Source organism: Bolinopsis microptera, chromosome 1 (genome assembly GCF_026151205.1).
Source record: "Bolinopsis microptera isolate Bmic1 chromosome 1, MBARI_Bmic_1.0, whole genome shotgun sequence".
NCBI classification, from domain to species: Eukaryota; Metazoa; Ctenophora; class Tentaculata; order Lobata; family Bolinopsidae; genus Bolinopsis; species Bolinopsis microptera.
The window spans coordinates 20,830,348-20,852,764 of NC_087072.1; the positions used below are offsets into that span (position 1 = coordinate 20,830,348).

The following is a 22,417-nucleotide window of genomic DNA, read 5'->3' on the forward strand; positions in this document are numbered from 1 at the left end:
CTGGGCGGCGCTCAGCCTGTCATTCCGCCGAATCTTTATGTTTATGAACATAATAGCCTGGGGTCCTCAGGTAAACTACTAGTAGTAGTACTGGAGAGCCGTGTTAGTTGACCGTTAAACTGTAAACAGTGGAATTAGTAGTTTACAGTGTAAACTACTAATTCCAATTTTGGACTTCGTCGCTTCACGTTCCGCGCGCATTATCAATACTACGCTTGCTTCGTATCGCTTGGATAGTGCTGAATTATTTTGTAAAAATATCATCGAAATGAAACCATAGATATAGTATAACATATTTGAGTTTGACTTTTAAATACAAAAAAATGTGCAAAATAGAAAACTATATATTAACAATATAATAATACAATCTTTTAAAATCATAACAGAGAACAATTTAACTGTTAAGTCATAAGTGTTACAAGTCTTACTCTTAGTTTTACTAAAAGTTCTTGATATGTAATGTTATATTCCAATTTTCGCAATATTACAATTTTCTTTTAGGTTGATAAGAAAAACGTTTCAACTTCTCAGCAGATTTATTGTGAAATAGGGATGCCTCAGGCAAGCGCGTTGTTTTAGCAGCCAACTCATCTCGTGTGACGTCATCAGGCGAAGGAGTGACGTCAAAAGGACCAGGGAGAGTCTCTATAACAACAGGAGACAGATTAAAATGAGGAGGAGGAGGTAGATTCTCATTTGCAGAGCTCATCAGACCCACTGATTGAGTGTTTACGTAAGGGGTAAAAGAAGGGACTCCTGTTTTCTCCGCTCCTTGATTCCCTACTTCCCTATTAGGCCGGTGAGAAGAGACTGAGTCAAACTTGGCGTACATTTTAGTAACTGGTGTGTTCTGTCTCTCTGTGTTCTCTATAGACATCTGATCTGAGCCTGACAGTGGATCTTCGACAGAATTATCTAGAATATGAAGTTTGAGACCTTTTTCTGACCCTAAGGGGGGTGTATTAAGCAAAATTCTCTCTGTTAATTTCGGTTTCGATGTACCTGCCTGTGTCCCTGCATCAGATTGAGTGGGATATGAGACGTTAAAATGCGACAAAATATCACTAGGCCCTGGTGACAATATGTCTGAGAAGTCCTCGTTTAGAACGTCATCCAAAGTAGGGTCGCACTCGTTAGTCGATCCAGGGGTCGGAGTAGCGATTCTAGCTCTTTTGTTTGCCTTAAAATTTCGGACTAATTCCGCAAAACTGGTCTTTTGTGGCAGGGCGCTAGCAGAGGAGCATGCTGACGAATCACTTGAAGCATCTTGAATAAAGTTGGCAGGTTTATGTCTTGGAGGCTGCAGTCTAGTCTTCTTGCATGGTTTGTGGACAATCTTTTGAGGAACTTTTGACTCAGGATTTGTGTCTCCGTTAATCAGGGACTGGGTAGGGATCGGAGCGCGCTTCTTTTCTTGACGGTCTAACTCTTTTCGTAGTTCCTGGAGTAAATGTCAGTTAGGTTGCTGGTCTTCTCACGTACTTATAAAACTAAAATATCACGGGTCAGAGACGACTGCTAGTCTTTATGAAACCTCTAATACAGATCTGTAAAAATAGTCAAAAAACGAAGTCCAAGATTTTCGAAACCGTATTTAAATGTTTCTTAGGCCTATCTCAAAATTCTAGCCCTGCAACTTTAGCTCTTCTAAATGATCCCTAGAACAAATCTTGAAAGCGCCGGCCAGCAATCTAAATCTATCGTTATCCAGACTGTGCAAGTGTATAGATACACATTTCCTGAGGCCTATTTAAATTATGACAGCCAGGATTTCATTTGGCAGCATTAGTTTAGCCAACCCAGTCCAACTCCAGGGTGGACACTGGACATGCTACCCAGTCAAACTCTAGGGTGGACATGCTACCCAGTCCAACTCTAGGGTGGACATGCTACCCAGTCAAACTCTAGGGTGGACATGCTACCCAGTCCAACTCTAGGGAGGACATGTTACCCAGTCCAACTCTAGGGTGGACATGCTACCCAGTCCAACTCTAGGGTGGACATGCTACCCAGTCCAACTCTAGGGTGGACATGCTACCCAGTCCAACTCTAGGGTGGACATGCTACCCAGTCCAACTCTAGGGTGGACATGCTACCCAGTCCAACTCTAGGGTGGACATGCTACCCAGTCCAACTCTAGGGTGGACATGCTACCCAGTCCAACTCTAGGGAGGACATGCTACCCAGTCCAACTCTAGGGTTGACAAGCTACCCAGTCCAACTCTAGGGTGGACATGCTACCCAGTCCAACTCTAGGGTGGACATGCTACCCAGTCCAACTCTAGGGTGGACATGCTACCCAGTCCAACTCTAGGGTGGACATGCTACCCAGTCCAACTCTAGGGAGGACATGCTACCCAGTCCAACTCTAGGGTTGACATGCTACCCAGTCCAACTCTAGGGTGGACATGCTACCCAGTCCAACTCTAGGGTGGACATGCTACCCAGTCCAACTCTAGGGTGGACATGCTACCCAGTCCAACTCTAGGGTGGACATGCTACCCAGTCCAACTCTAGGGTGGATATGCTATGCTACCCAGTCCAACTCTAGGGTGGACATGCTACCCAGTCCAACTCTAGGGTGGACATGCTACCCAGTCCAACTCTAGGGTGGACATGCTACCCAGTCCAACTCTAGGATCGACATGCTACCCAGTCCAACTCTAGGGTGGACATGTTACCCAGTCCAACTCTAGGGTGGACATGCTACCCAGTCCAACTCTAGGGTGGACATGCTACCCAGTCCAACTCTAGGGTGGACATGCTACCCAGTCCAACTCTAGGGTGGACATGCTACCCAGTCCAACTCTAGGGTGGACATGCTACCCAACCAACTCTAGGGTGGACATGCCACACCGTTTCAACTCTAGGGTGGACATGCTATGCAACCCAGTCCAACTCTAGGGTGGACATGCTATGCAACCCAGTCCAACTCTAGGATGGACATGCTATGCGCGCCATCATCTGTACGTTAGTGTTGTCTGGGGCACATCCCCTATTGATCCAGGGGTGGAGCCCCCTTCCTGGCAATTGTCCAGCACATCAGAACCAAGCCAGTGCCAAGTATTGTGTCTGTGCTAAGTATTCAGTATTGGAGAATGGAGCGGCAAGTGACCAACATTTCACAGTAGCTGTGACAACAACAGTCTTTATCACCCAATTAGGCAAATGTCTCGATAGTTAAGTTAACAAGCTGCTCAGGAGGGGGTGGTTAAAGTTAAAACTACTACTACCTGGGTATTGACATGGAATGAGGGGACCTCTACCGGGTCATCAGTCTCCAGTACAGGGCCTCGTCGTCTGGTGGGTGCTATTGTTTGTGGTGCAGGTTCATTGCTCTCTCCGTAGTTAGGAGGTAGTCCCAGTACTTCTAGTACCAGTGTCTCTGGGGGTCATGTTTAGTTGGTTGTGGCTCCTATATGTCAATAATCCTGCTATATTCTAAATATCATTAGTTATAAAGTCGAATTCTTCCCTCTGACATTTTAGAAGGTCCAATATTAAGCTAGTTTTTATCATAGAGAAGAATGCTACCTTTTAAATAACGAATAACGAATGGGCCCAACAATATATTTTTGCACCAGGAAATCATCATTAACGTGTAAAACAAGGTAGTGACATTTAGTAACTGACTCTGTTTGTTGAACTCCAGTTCAGGCTGAGCAGGGAAGACAGAGTGAAGGACACTAACACTCCCGAGGAGGGAAGAGTTGAGCATGGTGCACTCAACCAGGGATATAGTAACTATAGCGTCCTCTAACTCCACTCTCTCGTGCATCATCAGCTTAGCGTGCGCTTGTGATAACCTGGTGATTAGGGGAGTCTATAAATGATTTAAACTGCTACTGCTAGTGAAGGAAGGGGGGGGGGGGGGGGGGGTAACAGTATGAAAGGTAGAAAGTGTCAAATAGAGGCGACGTAACGGCTTAGTGTGTACAGCCTGAAGTAGGGTGCACTAACACTAATGGCTGATAACTGATGTTTGGCGCTGTTTTGCGTTGTCCAACAGTTTATGACATGCGGTTACAATAACAGAGCTATTACAACTACCTTTCTCTATGCAATTCGCCACACATCTCTTAGTCTTGTTTTTTGAAATAATCTGTTTTAAAAATAATACTGTATAATGAGAACCCAATTCTATTTTAGCATGCTCAAAGCAAAGTTGTTGATCGCATACGTCCTTGTCTGGATTCAAGGACAATCCTGTAAGTACATTTAAAATGTAGATCCCACGGGGGGGATGCAACGTCAATTAATGTCAATTAATGTCAATTAATGTCAATTAATGTCAATGTCAGTTTTGCAAAATTTTGGAATACTGACATTAATTGACACGATATTTTTCGACCAGAGATTATGTAGTTCTACCATATTTTTAGCACTTTAGAACGTTTATATCATCACTTTATTCACTACTATCACATATGGAAAAGTGAAATGTGAAAAAAATTCAGATCATTAAACAATAAAACTAAAATAATACGGTTTTCCGAAATTTAATTTTCTTAAATGGGCGTGGCCATCCAAGGGCGTGGTTCTCAACATCATCAGAACTTAAAACCCACATTAAACGAAATGCCTTCATGACATTTATATTTGAATAACGAATCTTAAACAGCTAACATTACTCCTTCACACTAAAAAAGCCGATTCTAGATATTTTACCTGTATAAGAAACCAATAAAATATGGGCGTGGCCGGTGGGGACCGAAGATGGAAGAGTTTGAAGCTGAAATTTTTTTTGGTGGTCTTTGAACCTAAGGATCAACAGATAAGAACATACTCATAATTATTCAAGGACATTTTGTTTTTTGAACCGATCTAACTTACATAGACGTGAATATCTTGAATATCTATCGAATAATGATAATCTCAAATTTCAAGACAAATTAATGTCAATTAATGTCAATTAATGTCAATTAATGTCAATTAATGTCAATGTCAGTTTGGGGTTTTTATGGAATACTGACATTAATTGACGTTGCATCCCCCCCGATCCCACATCTCAATCCTCCAATATTGAAAAGCACAAACAGGCTAAGGACGTCTGGTTACTGGTATGGAGATTGGAAACACTCCGATTCACAATACTGAATTTAACCGTCACTTATTTTCAGATGCTAAGAGAAGTGTGTTGACAGAGCTGGTTAATAAGCCATGTTCTAGAAGCGTCGTCACAGCAACCCAACATCTCTCCTTCAGAGATAAAGTAGACGTCTGTGATGGAAACCCAGACACATTCTATCACTCCATCATGAGGGAAGATGAAGAAACAAGTCCGTTCCTCATTGTCCACCTTGGCGGAACATACCGGATCACGAAGATAACTGTCGTGAACGTCCACACGGGAGCTTATTGTGCGGGTGAACCAGATAAATGTGTAGAACGTCTTGACGGAGCGAAGGTAGAGGTACTCGCAGGTAGGAAAATAAGTATTCTTTGTTATTGTAGATCTCACCAGGCCCTTTGTACGAGGCTTCTTAATGGGGCCAGGGTGGAAATATTGACAGGTTAGTAAGGCTTTAACTAGTATTAGTCGTGTAGCAGTGGACAATACAGTCCTACTGTGATTTAACTATACGAGGAGTTAGTTAGGATCTTAAAGATTGATAGTTCCCATAACACTAAACGAAAACTTCAGTAGGTGTCCCTGCTAAAGAATGTGGACGAATCAGTGTCACAGACTACACACTGAGTGCTGAATTTCAGACTTATGAGATTGAGTGTGGAGAGGAAGGAGTAGAGGGGAGTGAAGTGAAGGTCCAACTAGTGGACACAAGGGTACCTCTGGAGATAGCAGAGATTGGAGTTCTCGGCTACAAACCAATCAGTAAGTTTCAATATTGGGTCTGCTTTATGATTAGATTATTTTATGTGGACATGGCTTCTTAAAACTGGGCACGTTTTAAGAAGTCATGAGCTACTACATATAATAGTATACAACAACAACAACAACAACAACAACAACAACAACAACAACAACAACAAAAACAACAACAACAACAACAACAACAACAACAACAACAACAACAACAACAACAACAACAACAACAACAACAACAACAACAACAACAACAACAACAACAACAACAACAACAACAACAACAACAACAACAACAACAACAACAACAACAACAACAACAACAACAAAACACATATAATACAGTAATCGTCCCATTGACCCCTAAGGGTCAATACAAGGGACGATAGGGTCGTTTACAACCCATCCTTTCTAGAGGCTATAGATGACAAACCAAAATACTTGATTAAACAAATTTTATGCACGAATGTTCAAAATCGATTGGGCTACATTATTCACTTCGGAATATGAGCTTAATGAGTGACTAACAATTAGATAATTATGAGACATTTTTATGAATAACTTATTAAAGAGATAGCAGGAGAATACTTACATCATTAATTGCCCTTTTTTAAATCTCACGATCTCACACTTCTTGTCTCAGAGAAGATAGGGCCAGCTGAGGCCTAACTCTTTGCTGTTCTAACTTCTAGTCTCAGAGGGCCAGCTGAGGCCTAACTCTTTGCTGTCCTAACCTCTAGTCTCAGAGAAGATAGGGCCAGCTGAGGCCTAACTCTTTGCTGTCCTAACTTCTAGTCTCAGAGAAGGTAGGGCCAGCTGAGGCCTAACTTTTTGCTGTCCTAACCTCTAGTCTCAGAGAAGATAGGGCCAGCTGAGGCCTAACTCTTTGCTGTCCTAACCTCTAGTCTCAGAGAAGATAGGGCCAGCTGAGGCCTAACTCTTTGCTGTCCTAACCTCTAGTCTCAGAGAAGATAGGGCCAGCTGAGGCCTAACTCCTTGCTGTCCTAACCTCTAGTCTCAGAGGGCCAGCTGTTGGCAGCATGAAGCCACTGTTCGACAATATCATGACACTTGAAAAACTTACTGCTACTTTACTTCGGCTTACTTTTATTCTGTGCTGTTTAGCCTAACTCTCTGTTTGTCCTAACCTCTAGTCTCAGAGAAGATAGGGCCAGCTGAGGCCTAACTCCTTGCTGTCCTAACCTCTAGTCTCAGAGGGCCAGCTGTTGGCAGCATGAAGCCACTGTTCGACAATATCATGACACTTGAAAAACTTACTGCTACTTTACTTCGGCTTACTTTTATTCTGAAGATAGGGCCAGCTGAGGCCTAACTCTTTGCTGTCCTAACCTCTAGTCTCAGAGAAGATAGGGCCAGCTGAGGCCTAACTCTTTGCTGTCCTAACCTCTAGTCTCAGAGAAGATAGGGCCAGCTGAGGCCTAACTCCTTGCTGTCCTAACCTCTAGTCTCAGAGGGCCAGCTGTTGGCAGCATGAAGCCACTGTTCGACAATATCATGACACTTGAAAAACTTACTGCTACTTTACTTCGGCTTACTTTTATTCTGTGCTGTTTAGCTAATTTCGCTGTTTCTTTTCGTTTGCCGTGTTACTAGGAGGGGTCAAGGGGGGGGGGGGGGGGGGCATGATCCCCCTGTTAAATAAATATAACGTATGAGGGGGGGGGGGGGGGAGGGGGGGCATGATCCCCCTGTTAAATAAATATAACGTATGATATGATGCAATCGAATTCTTACTACTGGTCATATTTTATATCTTTATTTATGACTTATGAGTGGTCATGCATAAAAACTAAGTATTTGTTGAGTAATTACTCTCGGATTTGGTATTCATAAAACTCGAGTGCGATCCACCAAGTAAGAACTCTGATTAGTATTGGCGAGAACAATTTATTATTAATATTTTCTAATAATACATATTCATGTATAACGAATTTATGTTGTTACAAGAAAGTTTTACCTAATTTAGAAAGAACTGCTCAAAGTTAGAAAGTATATATAATCCAATGGCAATTTTCATCAGTCCCTGTGAATTTTTGAGAAGTAGGTTTAGTTCTATGAACTTCTCAGAGATAATATCAGTCTCACGCTTATCAACTTGAGCTTGAGATAATTGTTTGTTAGCAGCTTGTGGGAGAGCAGAACTGGAATTGCATCATGGGATTGATGTTTTTTTGTTTTGTGATGTAGTGAAAATTATTAATTAAAGCCTATAATCTGATTTCCCGAACAATTCAAAATGACGTCACACCACAACAAACGTGACGTCACACCACTCACCTAACTAAACTCTCCAACATGCGGATAGTAGTTCGGGACACATTGCGTGAGATCTGTTCCCTCTGAAGTCTGTAATACCTTCCCAGCACTTCTTTAGCTAATTTTGTAAGTTTGGGAGTCAGACTCTTCACGTGTGAGACGTATTGTTGTAGTTCTGTGAAACTCCACAGTGTGTCCGCTAATGGTATCGTGTGTTAAAATGTAGCTGGTTCAAGCTAAAAATGAACAGATAGTTTTTAAATACAATCTCTTAAGGGCGCATTTATTTTATCGCAACTTCTTAATATTTATAAGGAACAGCACGATGTATAATTTACCCGTATAGTTTTTGAGGATATTGTTCTCCTCGATAACAGCTTGCTCCTTCAGCAAATATCCCGCTACCAGACTGTCCCAGGTAGGCGTGTGGTCGTCAAACAACACTAATATCAGGTCAAACCTAGTGATAAGATAACATTTTACTTAAACCTAGTAATAAGATAGCATTTTACTTAAACCTAGTGATGAAATGAAATGAAATGAGGTATTTATATCCCGCTCATATGATTAACCAACAACACAAGGAAGGTGGTTAACCATGTCAGAGCGGCTGACTGTGTGAGATAATATAATATTTTTTTAAAATCTAGCGATAAGATAACATTTTGCTTAAACCTAGTGATAAGATAACATTTTACTTAAACCTAGTGATAAGATAACATTTTACTTAAATCTAGTGATAAGACAACATTTTACTTAAATCTAGCGATAAGATAACATTTTACTTAAACCTAGCGATAAGATAACATTTTACTTAAATCTAGTGATAAGATAACATTTTACTTAAATCTAGTGATAAGACAACATTTTACTTAAACCTAGTGATAAGATAACATTTTACTTAAACCTAGTGATAAGATAACATTTTACTTAAACCTAGTGATAAGATAACATTATACTTAAATCTAGTGATAAGATAACATTTTACTTAAATCTAGTGATAAGATAACATTTTACTTAAATCTAGTGATAAGATAACATTTTACTTAAACCTAGTGATAAGATAACATTATACTTAAACGATAAGAAAATATTTTATTGGCCGATAAAAGTAGTACATATTTTGAAATTTTGGTGTTTCCTCAAAAAGTGTTGCACGTGTCTTGTGAAGTGTTGCACGTGTCGTGTAAAGTGTTGCACGTGTCGTGTGAAGTATTGCACGTGTCGTGTGAAGTGTTGCACGTGTCGTGTGAAGTGTTGCACGCTGTCGTATGAAGTGTTGCACGTGTCGTGTGAGGTGTTGCACGCTGTCGTATGAAGTGCTGCACGTGTCGTATGAAGTGTTGCACGCTGTCGTATGAAGTGTTGTATGAAATGCTGCACGCTGTCGTATGAAGAGTTGCACGCTGTCGTGTGAAGTGTTGCACGCTGTCGTGTGAAGTGTTGCACGCTGTCGTATGAAGTGTTGCACGCTGTCGTGTGAAGTGTTGCACGTGTCGTGTAAAGTGTTGCATGCTGTCGTGTAAAGTGTTGCATGCTGTCGTGTAAAGTGTTGCACGCTGTTGTGTTAATTGTTGCACGCTGTCGTATGAGTTGCACGTGTCGTGTGAAGTGTTGCACGCTGTCGTGTGAAGTGTTGCACGTGTCGTGTGAAGTGTTGCACGCTGTCGTGTGAAGTGTTGCACGCTGTCGTGTGAAGTGTTGCACGCTGTCGTGTGAAGTGTTGCACGCTGTCGTGTGAAGTGTTGCACGCTGTCGTGTGAAGTGTTGCACGCTGTCATTTTTGGCGGCGGTGTTTATAAATTGACCTGCAGCTGCGTTATTGGCATGCGATTACTTGCTACGTAACGTGAAAATGTCTGCACTTAAGACATGCTACTGAAGGGCTACCTGCTGAGAAGTGGGGTGCCGATAGGAACATTAGCGGAGATGGGCTGGGTGATATCGTAGGAGCCTCGTGGGTTGGTAGCTGCCAGCACGGTGGTTCTTGTGTTTAACTTACACACCTGGGCATATGTTAAGTTTCACAGTTTGTAGTAGTATAACGAGTCAATTGATTGTCACTGATTAAGAGCGTACGGAGGGACGGATAAGGAAGATGGTGACTGTAAATGTTGTATTTAAATTCATGGTGAAATTGATTTATCTTACTATATATAAAGCGATATATATATTTATTTATCCGTGCCATTTTACTGACACCACGGCATCAACTTTAACGCGACTTTCCGCAAAAACCGTAAAAGATATACAACTGAAACTTTTTTGACTGGGTCAAATGCTTTGATGGCCTTCAAATCAGCATGAAAAAATAAAAAATTGGCCAAGGAATAATGATTTTAAAGCCCAAAATTTGGACCCCCAAGTGGTGTCAAAAACGCGAATTAAATAGGTAATAATTATTTTAGTCTCTTGAGTCTTGACACCACTTTAGGGTTATACGGGTTCCTGCTAGTGAATATAATTTCGCTATTTTTTACACTAAATTCCTTTAAGTAAGACTCTATATATAAAAGCTATAGAAGAGTATTCAACATTTGTTCAATAGTCACCAGATCATTAAAACTTAGCCATTTATTACATTATCTGTAAGTTAGACTATTATTACTTGGAGGTTTCAACATAGCGAATAGCTTAGGTTAATAACAGTTTATTAGTTAATTTAAGTCTTTAATCATTTACCTTAACAAACCTGGCTCCTGGGCTCCATAATATAAAGAATTTGTTTCACTTGTTAATTAGTTGATAATTCTAACTACATATAAATAGAATTGTAACTACGTTCCAATTATTATTATCTAGTTTTGTAGTAGTTATCACTTATCTTGAATTAAAATTTTGTGTCCCAGCATATGTTTTTAAAACTTCTATATTTTATTATTTATTTATATGATTTTATTTCATATTGTTTGCTTTATTAAGAATGTAACACATTTTACTGTTCGAAACAAATATCGATAAAAATGTAATTTTAAATAATTTCAAAAATTTGTGTCACAAAATCACCAGATGAAAAATAAGGCTTGCCCAACTGGTCTGCTAAGAATCCGCTAATGACACTTGGTCATCTTTTAAAACAGTTATCGTTTCTCAAAAGACTCTTGTTACTGTCAGAGCTCTCTATCTGGAACAGGCCTAGCAGAATGTTCTGGATGTCCATTTCCTGCACTTCACGAGAACATTGAGGCTTCCTCAGTACTCAATTCTAAGCTTGATAAAGCTTTTAGGTAGGTGGTACCGGCGTAGAGCGTAGATAATTAATGATTTATGTTAACTAATCTATGCTAACTAATATATGTAGTAGTCAATAACTAATCGAAGATTGGGTCCCGTTTCCATCACGTTACACAATACACATCAGTAATTAGTATGACATGCTTGGTATTCACTTTTAGTCTTTGGTCCTAAATATTCTCAGTTTCGTGCGATCAGTATTTACTTTTAGTCTCTGATCTTTAGTTAGGTTTGATTAGTGGGGTTTAATTATTCCAGTCCTACAAAGCCCGCTGACTAATATGTTTGATTTATTTCTTTTAACATGAAATGAAGGATGTCAAATCTCTTGAACATCAAACACCTGCCTGGATGTTTTTCTACTCAATGTGACCGAAGAAAGCACGAATTTAGAAAACACTAAACACACTATCCTTTTAGTAAGCACTTTATTTTCTTACCAGTCCAGCTTTAGCAACACTGATAGTCTGTTGTTCCATGGCCTCGTGTATAGCCACCCTATCTGTCTCCCTGATAGAGCTCAGCTCGTCTATACAACACACCCCGCCGTCAGCCAGTACCATAGCTCCAGCTTCCAGAGCCCACTCTCCACCCTCTACGGAGTAAAGTGGGTTATTTATCATGGTGTCAGTCCAACAAGCGCATAACCTTTGCTTGGTCATTAAACAGTATTTTGAATAGAAATGATTTTAAATTTATAAGATCATCATTCATCATAAGTCCTCAAAGTTGGAGAAGAGCCAACAGCTGTTCAACAAGTATTAGATTTTTCAGCCCTACCTAGGATGATTTAATAATTTACAGCCTCATACAAGTACAACAATCTACCATCTGCTCTTGGTATCTTACCCAGACAGTTGTTCTAAATCTATTCTACTATTCTAGCTCAACAAGTTCACTGTAATTCTGACTATCTCAACCAGTCTGACGTTCGGTTGACCTCACTGAACTTCATGCTACAACTGTAATAACGGTATATACATATATATATACGGTATGAGATACCGGGTTTTATTTGCAAGGAGAGAACTTGCAAGGAGTACTCAAGAGACTTTTCTGTACAACTTGCGGGTGCTTTGATCACTGGAGTGTTGTAGTGTGGACTGTGGGCACTGGGCAGCTCTGTATTACAGAAATGTATTATTTCTATTGGTGGAAAATCATACCACCCTAGTGTAATATTCATCATCGTATGCTCAAGTGAAAAGTTTGACTTCCCAGGAATACTTTGTTCCCAAAATAACCACCTTCCCCCACACAGAGCTAGCATTTCTCTGACAAGTCACCCTCACGTGCTCTCACGTGCTCTCACGTGCTCTCACGTGACCAGCGTCATATTTCTAACCTTTAACAGCAGCCACAGTCAGTCCTGCCTTAGTGCACCCAATACCAGTTGTGATGACTGACCGGGGTGAGAGCTTGCTGGCGTACTTTAGGATCTGGGACTTGCCGGTCCCTGGGTCCCCTACCATTAGCATGTGACACTCGCCCCTCACCTTGCTGCCTCGTCCGTCCATGTGGGTCACTCCTCCTGTTTAATGATACAAATTCATCTGCTGGGGTTTAATTTGAACAGATAGTTTAGATTGATATGCTGGATGATCCACCATTTTTATTTATCCGTTCTATAGATGTGGATACTGGCGGGGAGGTGATAATTGTTTGTTTACATTAATAGTGAGCACATGTTAAGCAGGCTGAGGAGGTGATCATTGTTTGTTTACATTTTAGGTCGAGCACATGTTAAGCAGGCTGATGAGGTGATACATATTTTGTATTATAGAAGGCTTGTAACACTTGTAACGCCTTCTTGTTACCCCCCTTTGAGGGCCCCGAATTATTTTCTGAACGAAAGCTCAAAAATAACCGAGAAATCGACCTTCTTATTAACTCATTTTGATGACCGTTTCTAACCTAAAATTGCACGAAAAATCGATTTAGCTAGGTTTCAGAACCTATAAACACTTCCTTATCCCTCAAAATTGATGTTTTATAGTTTAGAATGCGAGCAACAAGCAACATATATTTTGATCCTTCGGTTCTACTGCAGCTCTTGACCTAGGGCTGAAACCGAAAGATCGAGGCAATCCTCACCTTAACTGATCGAACTTGAGCGAAGAGCAGAGTACGACAAAACACAGCAGGTAAGTCATTTTGGTGACTGTTCCTCACCTGTACAACGTTGCACGAGAAATCGATTTAAGTTGGTTTTACAGCCCAATAACGCTTCCCTATTTCTAAAATTTTTGTGTTACTCAAACAAAGAACATGATGATTCTGCAACGAAAGAACAAGGAGATCATCTCGTTAACAACTTGAACAGGTTCTATCACAATTTTCAGAGCAGAGCACGATAGCAAAGTCAAAAGAAACAAAATAAAGGTAGGTAACCAACACAATGATATAACAATCACAATAACAACTGAATTAAATTTATTCGGACGACGGGCAGCCCTGATGTGCTCCGTGATCCTGACCAATTGTAAAAGAGGTGCTATGTCACGTGACGCAGATCCGTCCAATCACAAACAGGAATAGTCAGCAGACGGGGGGTAGGGTGGGGGTTGTTTACGATAGTCAAACAATCTTGATAGTGTGTTGGTCTCTCCCCCAACTGACTGTAGTGCTTATTGTCCAGTCAGAACAGAACATTAACATAATTTTGTAGTTATTTAAGTAGACCTGGTAATTTTTTAAAAATCACTGTCCACCTCCCTTAAAAAAACAGGGTTCAAATTGACAAGTTGGGCACACACGAATGCGATGTCGCTGAGATAAGGCAACATCTTCGCCACAACTTTGTTTCCCAAAATCTTGTACCGCTTCAGATAGCAATCAGCATACAAAAATATAAATACTACGATTTAAGTTGGTTTTAACTGTTAGTGTTAGGGGCCCGTTCAGAAAAATCTCATATTTCGAGTGAACAGATAAGAAAGGTAAACATACGATATAATGTCCCTCTGCTCACTCTTCCTGTTTGTGATTGGACGGATCTGCGTCACGTGACAGAACACATCTATTACAATTGGTCGGGATCACGGAGCACATCAGGGCTGCCCGTCGTCCGAATAAATTTAATTCAGTTGCTATTATGATTGTTATATCATTGTGTTGGTTACCTACCTTTATTTTGTTTCTTTTGACTTTGCTATCGTGCTCTGCGCTGAAAATTGTGATAGAACCTGTTCAAGTTGTTAACGAGATGATCTCCTTGTTCTTTCGTTGCAGAATCATCATGTTCTTTGTTTGAGTAACACAAAAATTTTAGGAATAGGGAAGTGTTATTGGGCTGTAAAACCAACTTAAATCGATTTCTCGTGCAACGTTGTACAGGTGAGGAACAGTCACCAAAATGACTTACCTGCTGTGTTTTGTCGTACTCTGCTCTTCGCTCAAGTTCGATCAGTTAAGGTGAGGATTGCCTCGATCTTTCGGTTTCAGCCCTAGGTCAAGAGCTGCAGTAGAACCGAAGGATCAAAATATATGTTGCTTGTTGCTCGCATTCTAAACTATAAAACATCAATTTTGAGGGATAAGGAAGTGTTTATAGGTTCTAAAACCTAGCTAAATCGATTTTTCGTGCAATTTTAGGTTAGAAACGGTCATCAAAATGAGTTAATAAGAAGGTCGATTTCTCGGTTATTTTTGAGCTTTCGTTCAGAAAATAATTCGGGGCCCTCAAAGGGGGGTAACAAGAAGGCGTTACAAGTGTTACAAGCCTTCTATAATACAAAATATGTATCACCTCATCAGCCTGCTTAACATGTGCTCGACCTAAAATGTAAACAAACAATGATCACCTCCTCAGCCTGCTTAACATGTGCTCACTATTAATGTAAACAAACAATTATCACCTCCCCGCCAGTATCCACATCTATTACATGTAACATTTTTATAATTTGTTTGTAATATTTACGTCGCAAATTTGCTCAATTCCCCTTGTTTTCTTCAAGCTATTTTTCAGCCATTTAAATATTGAACGACCCGTTAAATTAGTTCCCTCACCCAGAATAACAAGGAATGCGGCCAGCTTGACAATATAGAGCTGGTAAACGTCCGGACAGAATGAGGCCAGAAGGAGGTTTCTCCCGGACATGGGCCTGTCCTTGTAACGCCGCCAGTGGGCGTAGTGTTGGGAGATGGCGTTATCTGTCACGTCCAGATTGCATCTCTGTTCGTTGTGGATCTGTAATGAGGTTCGGGCTGGGCAATTAAATTAAGAAATAAGTAATAAATATGGAATTCTAAAAAACCGTTCGGTGAATTTTCTGGATCTCTGTAATCCGCGGAGACCTGTCTATGACAATATAATTTTCTTACGATTGTTTTGTAAGCGAGCGTATTCACCTGAATGTAGTTAGCATGTAATACAGTCTCCACACTGCACCTCGTGTTAGTTACAGGAGTATCCCATATCTGTGTCACAATACCAAATATGGTCACATCGTCCCCTGCCTTGCACGTGTCCACTAGATCGTACTCCAGTACTGCCGTCATATTTCTGGGGATCGTTCCCATATCCAGTCTCTCCACCTTCTCCTGGAATGATATAATGGTTAAGAAAAACATTAAATTAGCTTTAATATCTGTATTTGTTTCTACTTCTAGTATGCTGGTAAAGAAAATCCTGGTAGCCTACAGTCTGCTTTGGATTCTAGGACAAGTTTGTGAGTACAAACTGGGTTTATTGATTCAGATTCAAATTAAAATCACAGTGAATCTATTTTTCGTCACAATTTGATTGATTCAGATACTTTTCCTCGAATGAGCGCAACTCAACAAACACTAAGTTTTAAGTATACCATGACACTGTCCATAATCTCAGATGCAACCAGAAAGAAAAAAGAGATCTTTATAAAAGATGTGGTAAAGAAGGAATGCTCGGATAGTGACGTCGAAGCTACAGAAACCCTAAATGATGTACGTAGTAAAACACTTGCCTGTGATAGGGACACTACAACTTTCTACCACTCTGTGCAAGGACGGCGAGGAAGGAGTGCTTAACCCTTATCTCACCCTGAAACTTGACGGAACTTATCGGATCACAAACATCACAGTAGTGAACGTCTACACGGGAGATTTCTGCGAATCTCACGCGAGCAAATGCACAAAACGTCTTCAAGGAGCGGAGGTGGGGGTACTGACAGGTAAGAATATACGTACAAATAACGTCTATTTCAAGTTGAATGAATATGCTGTATGGTCATTTTGGCAGTTGCAGTTCCAACTGTTTATATTCTTATCTTGATTAATGTTGTTTTCTATATTTTACGTTTTTATGAATGTCAGTACTCAGTGTTTGTTCAGTATTTTAGAACAGTATTTTAGCACAGTATTTTAGCCAGATTTTAGCGAGCGACAGTTAGTGCAGTATTTCACTTCTCGAACCAAATTCAAAGGAAAATACCATTTTATCAATTATGGTTTTCATACCACGTATCTGACAGTGTTGCATTGATGTCTGGTAACTGGTTTCAATATTTTTAGATTTTAGATTTGAACGAAAGAAACGTTCTCGTAATAAAACCAAACTGACACTGAAATTTGAAGATTCAGATGAAGAGACATTCAAGCCCTGTGGAGTGGTGAACGTGATTAGCAACGACCTTACAGCAGATGCTCAAACATATCCTATCAAGTGTGGCGAGGAGGGTGTGATAGGTAATCAAGTGAGGGTTCGTCTTGAAGGTGACAGCAAGATCTTGATGATAGCCGAGATAAGCGCAGAAGGATACATGCGAGTAGGTAAGTACTATGTAATGAAGTAAGCTTTGTCAATAGATGGGTACATAAATTGTATATATAAATTATATATTATATCTATAAATATGCGTATTGAAATCAAGTTCAGACATGGCTACATAAAACTTGGGAAGTTTTATGTAGTCATGAGCTGAACTTGGCTAGGTACACATCTCAGATAAAATTGTATCAACATTAACCTTGAACAATTAAAACTTCTTAGCCATCCTAAGCATCGTTCATGTAAGAACTGCCGGAAATAAATAAACCTGTATTTTGATTTCCTGGTAGTCGGTGCATCGCATGTTCTCATCCTGAAGATGAGAGAACTTGTAGCCTTTGCAAGACTCAACACTGCACTTCTTGGGAGAGGTCAGCTTGTAACGGAGCTCTAACAGTCCTTCTGTCTCCGTTATACCTGAGATGGGATTCAGATAGTTAACCAGGGAAAATATCCTTGCAAATAACGTTCTTTTAATTTTATGATTTCAAGTTGTTCAACAATTATATTCAGTATTAGTTGTAGAACAAAATCAACAAATAGTTTCTAGCTGTTAATCAACTTAGAAACTGAAAATGTTTTATTACCCATTTAACCTTTAACCCCACCTCTAACACTAACCTTGACACGTGCTGCACCTCCATATCTGAACCCTCTCCAGCACTTTAGTATTCCCTGTCCTTATAACAGTCCCGTTAACTATAAGATACTTGTCAGTGTCCACACACCCCGGGACTCTGTTGCGGACAAGTTCAGGAATGTTCGGGAAGTTGTGCAGCCGGACATGGACACTCTCCTTCACGGACAGCGAGGTCACGTTAGGACGGTCCTGTTGACGGAAGGTGGAGAGAAGCTGGTGCTGGGCTTCTACAGCTGCTCTGAGAAGTTAAGTTATGGAGGGGAGAGGATTGTGTTATACTAGACGGCAGACCCTGGGGAATTGGTAGGGACATTTCATCAAATTGTTGTCTTGTAGAGAAATTTGTTTTCTGAGGTGTCAGAATTTTTCATATTCATTATTCAAGCCACTGACCACATAAATTTACTTCGATCCTTCAGTGTCACGTTTTCAGCCACTCTCCTCTTGAATTCTAAACATGATCTCATAATATTTCAGAACTTATCGTCTGCTCTAAACTCACAGTTAGATAATCAGAGTGATGTCAGACACTCCTCATGAGAGCCTAAACTGTGTATGATTCGCCTCTCCAAACAAATCTAAAGTCCTCATGAGATGGTAACACTTGCTCCAACTCACAATAACGGTAAATACATATTAATTCTCAGGTTTGAATTGTTCTGCCGACTTTTTGGCAGACTAACGGTATTTACTAATATCGATACCGTCTGCCAACATCAAAAACAAAAAAGTGGTCTTGTGACTTTTTCCAGCATTGACGTGAACTTTATTTTCTAAATAATTAGATTATGATATTGATAAAAATGAAGTCATATTTTTCATGTGACAAAATATAACCACACCTGTTTAAATTTAACGGAAAAGAAAAGCATGGACGTGTGACGACTGAGTGTGAAGACATGAGTAAAGTACAGTGACTGGAACGTGATGAGGTTATGTATTCTAGAGGCATTTCAATTAAGAGAGCGGGTTAAATTAGAGCTTTCTCTTTCGAATAATGTCACCTCTAGTTTGTAGTTATGATAAACTCAGTTGAATATGAATTTTGAACATCTCAGGAGTAAGGAGTCAGGAGTCAGGAGTAAGGAGTAAGGAGTAATGAGTAAGGAGTAAGGAGTCAGGAGTCAGGACTCATATGGATATTAATTTCAGAGGTAAGTATGATGAAATTGAAGGTGATTGAATTGAAGGTGATTCTAGTACGTTATAAACCACCTTATAAACTCCACTCACCTGTTCAGAGCGGACAGCTCAGTCCTTGGTTCAGACAGGAGAGCAGAACAGAGCTGAAGATTGTAGTCCAGCAGGAGACACAGATCAATGAGGAGAGTGTGTTGAACAACATCTCTGGGAGCCAGGAGGATCTCCTCTAACTCACAGTCACAGTATCCTTGTAGGAACTCTGACCACGCCCCTCTTCTCACCATTCAATAGGTATTGTTTACCGTGAGGTGGTCTTTAGTTCCACGATGCTGCAGGGGTGTAAGAGATGAGGACGTTGAGGTCGGAATTTGAGATGAAGGTATAATTTTCAAATCAATATCAGCTTGAAATTTAGTGCATGGCGAGCAGTTTTTGGTTTTCTTCTTTCTTTTTCATAGCTAAGATAATAAAAAGTGGGTGATGTGATTATTGTGGATAATGTCCCAGTATTTCATGAAAATATTTGCATTATTATTAGTTCTACGATTTTCAATTTCATATTAAAATTCGAGAAATTTATGGCATTTGACGTGTTATATTGATAGCTAAAAGTTAAACTGATTTGCTGTAGAAAACTAATCAGTCAGTAAAACAATCTATTTTCCATAAATATTGAAAATTTACAAACTTCTCAATGTTATAAACTATAAAGCAAGAATTGAAAAGTACTAAAGATACCGCAGAAATAAAACAAAACGTTCACAACTTTACTTCAAAAGAATAAATCCCAACCAGCTTACTTAAACTTCAACATCTATCATATTATAAAGATAACTGTGGATAGTAAAAACAAACATAACCAACTCAGAATATCTGAATATAACTCTGTATACTTTCCAAGATCTAACAATAAAACATCACAATCCTAGTCCCAACAATGCAGCTCATTCAATCGAATACTGAGCTAAACTTAAATCTAGAAATAAACTTTAACTAAAACTTTATCCTGAGTCCATTAAAGAATCTTTGTCCAGGGAGGTTTCTGGATTTGGTGTTCTGGAACGTAGGTCATGTTTATAGGCACGTTTATTATAGCGCTCTCCATGGAATTACGTTCCAATGCCCTGTAAATATGGAATTTAAGTGAGATCACACTATCGGGAATGAAATATTAGTTACCTACCTTACGAGACATATATAAATGGTACGAAAGTCGGTGGTTTTTCGAAAAATACACCATATTTTCGGACTACCAATATTTAGGTCACCATCATTATTTTCCCCAAATCATTTTTCACATATTTTCCTTAATTATGACTTTATCGATTAACTATCAACTTATCAATATAGTAAGTTATAAATATGATTCATCAAACAATTATTATTAATGAACATTAGTATTCGATCATGAATTGCTTTTAAAATGATTTTGGACACGTTCCATTAAAAATAATAAAGCTCTGTCACTACTTTATTGGCCACGGCGGTGAAATTTCGGGATTAGTGGAAGATAATAAACATTGTCGGTGTCCTATACCCTCTGGAGACGCTAACTTTCAAAGGCTCCAGAGAAATTGTTAATACAAGATGAAACAACTGATCAGAGGAAATTTTTGTATTTCATTTTCTGAAATATTGGGTTTCATTTTTGTAAAATAAGGAGATGAAAAAATCCCCAAATACCATGATTTAATTTGGGGTACGAAATGTGGCGGTTTTCGGTAAAAATTCCCATATTTTCGTTCCCAAATCATTTAGGTCACCAGAATTATGTCGAACATAAATATGTCTCGTAAGGTATTACATTTACAGCATGATTCACAAACAAAGTGGTGTTCAGTGGCTGTTGATTTTCTGAGACCTTAACCTGGTCTCGACAAACACTGCCATAAATAAAGGAAGATGAACAAGTTAACACTAAAATGTTTTCAGAACAGAAGATAATCATTAATCCTGACCTTTTAATGTGGAACCCATCCGAGCCTACAATAAAAAGGGAAGGTATGTTGATCTCGACCCCTCTATCATCATCTATCATAGCCACTAAGTTAGATCTGTTATCGGGGTTATTGTCGTACACAATAACACCGATAGCACCCGCTTTTTCACAACGAGCTATCTGAGATTGTTATACAATTAATTAAATTGAGAAACAAATATCAATAAGTGAAAATGATATTCAGAAGTGAATGCTTTGGAAATAAAGCCCACTTTAAATCTCTACATATCACAGAGGATACGATGAAACTTGCAAGAAGGATCTGATCTGAACGAACCTTCTCAACAAAAGAGCATTCACCCCTCTCCACCAGAATGAAGTTCCCAGGTATGTTGTGAGAGTTAATGAAGTCAGCACATCCCGAAACCGGGTCAGCCACCACTAGCAGTGTGTGCTCGAAGTATTTGTTGAAACCTTTTCCGAAATCTTTAGCTGGACTTGCTCTGTAGTAGTATCCGATCTGAAGATGGGGACTTATTAGAATAATTAGAGAGAGCTAATAAATCACTAATTAGCAGCCACTAATTAGTGACTTGAGTTCGACTAATTAGAAGTAACTGATTAGCAAATTGGATCACCAATCACTTGTTCTGAGATTTAATTTGCTAATTTAAGGCCTATTAAGATTCCCTGAAAAACTACTTTCTAAGAATTCGATATATTTTTTTGGATAAAATTTCTAAGGTTTCGTGTTTTACCTTCAATTCAAGATTCCGTAATTTTACTTTTGGTACCGTTACCAACTTGTTATATAATCTTCATAAACCCATAATCAATCATAGATTGATTAAAAAGGTTTGTAATGACCCCCCTCACTTGCAGCATCACATGACACATCTAACACGTTCCTATTTCCCAGATAAGAACTACTCGGAGTCTAGTGGTCCACTAACCTATGTTACTCCTAGTCAACCCTAGTTACCCCTAGTTACTCCTAGTCCACTAACCTGGCCTCTGTTACCACCAGTTACCCCTAGTTACCACTAGTCACCCCTAGTTACCACCAGTTACCACTAGTTACCCCTAGTTACCACTAATTATCATCAGTTACCACTAGTCCACTTACCTCTGCAGGGTCCACGACTTTGAAGTACACGTCGTGATCGAAGAACTTCCAAGCAGGGATCTCCACACATACTATTACATAGAAGAGGATACAGAAGGAGAGGACTAGCTCCAACACGGATAGGAACCTCATGGTATCAGAACTGAGACATTGTACCTGAACTGATAGCGAACTGGTCAATATACTGTACTGTGGTCATGTTTTGAGGCAGAAAGTTTAATTATGTAGTCTTTTTTAATCAGATATAATGTTTTATTTATGAAGATTGTTGGGTCTTGTTTTGAATTATCTCAGTATGGTTAAAAGTATTAAATTTTTGTCAGTTTAGCTGCTAATTGTGAGACCAAGTTGTTTAATTTCTATACCACCTCGATAATGTATTTAAGAAAACAAAGGAGGTTTGGAAACAAATGGATCTTATCAACAATTTTTAACAATATATTCAAATACCAACAAAATCCCTCATAAGATTGCACCGATCTTTTCAC

General features: G+C 39.6%; 2 protein-coding genes and 1 long non-coding RNA gene across 3 annotated transcripts; 1 reads left to right on the forward strand and 2 right to left on the reverse strand.

Annotated features, from left to right (window-relative positions):
• Positions 1–277: 277 nt before the first annotated feature.
• LOC134815286 (DNA helicase MCM9-like) lies at positions 278–19,324 on the reverse strand. The gene is made up of 13 exons (XM_063823803.1): positions 18,955–19,324; positions 17,703–17,959; positions 17,350–17,498; positions 15,686–15,877; positions 15,344–15,524; positions 12,681–12,866; positions 11,776–11,930; positions 9,992–10,107; positions 8,440–8,561; positions 8,123–8,300; positions 3,634–3,806; positions 3,234–3,385; positions 278–1,441 (listed from the first exon to the last, which is right to left on the reverse strand). The coding sequence occupies exons 1-13, from the start codon at positions 19,146–19,148 to the stop codon at positions 485–487; spliced, it is 3,012 nt and encodes a 1,003-aa protein (XP_063679873.1). The 5' UTR covers positions 19,149–19,324; the 3' UTR covers positions 278–484.
• LOC134815305 (uncharacterized) lies at positions 18,785–22,024 on the forward strand. Its single transcript, XR_010160239.1, has 5 exons — positions 18,785–18,875; positions 18,963–19,155; positions 20,797–20,865; positions 21,098–21,190; positions 21,938–22,024. It is a non-coding gene; the product is annotated as an uncharacterized LOC134815305 (long non-coding RNA).
• LOC134815297 (protease-associated domain-containing protein 1-like) lies at positions 19,436–22,061 on the reverse strand. Its single transcript, XM_063823814.1, has 4 exons — positions 21,930–22,061; positions 21,141–21,323; positions 20,823–20,983; positions 19,436–19,988 (listed from the first exon to the last, which is right to left on the reverse strand). Exons 1-4 carry the CDS (start codon positions 22,059–22,061, stop codon positions 19,880–19,882), a joined length of 585 nt encoding a protein of 194 aa, XP_063679884.1. The 3' UTR covers positions 19,436–19,879.
• Between the last annotated feature and the right edge of the window lie 356 nt (positions 22,062–22,417).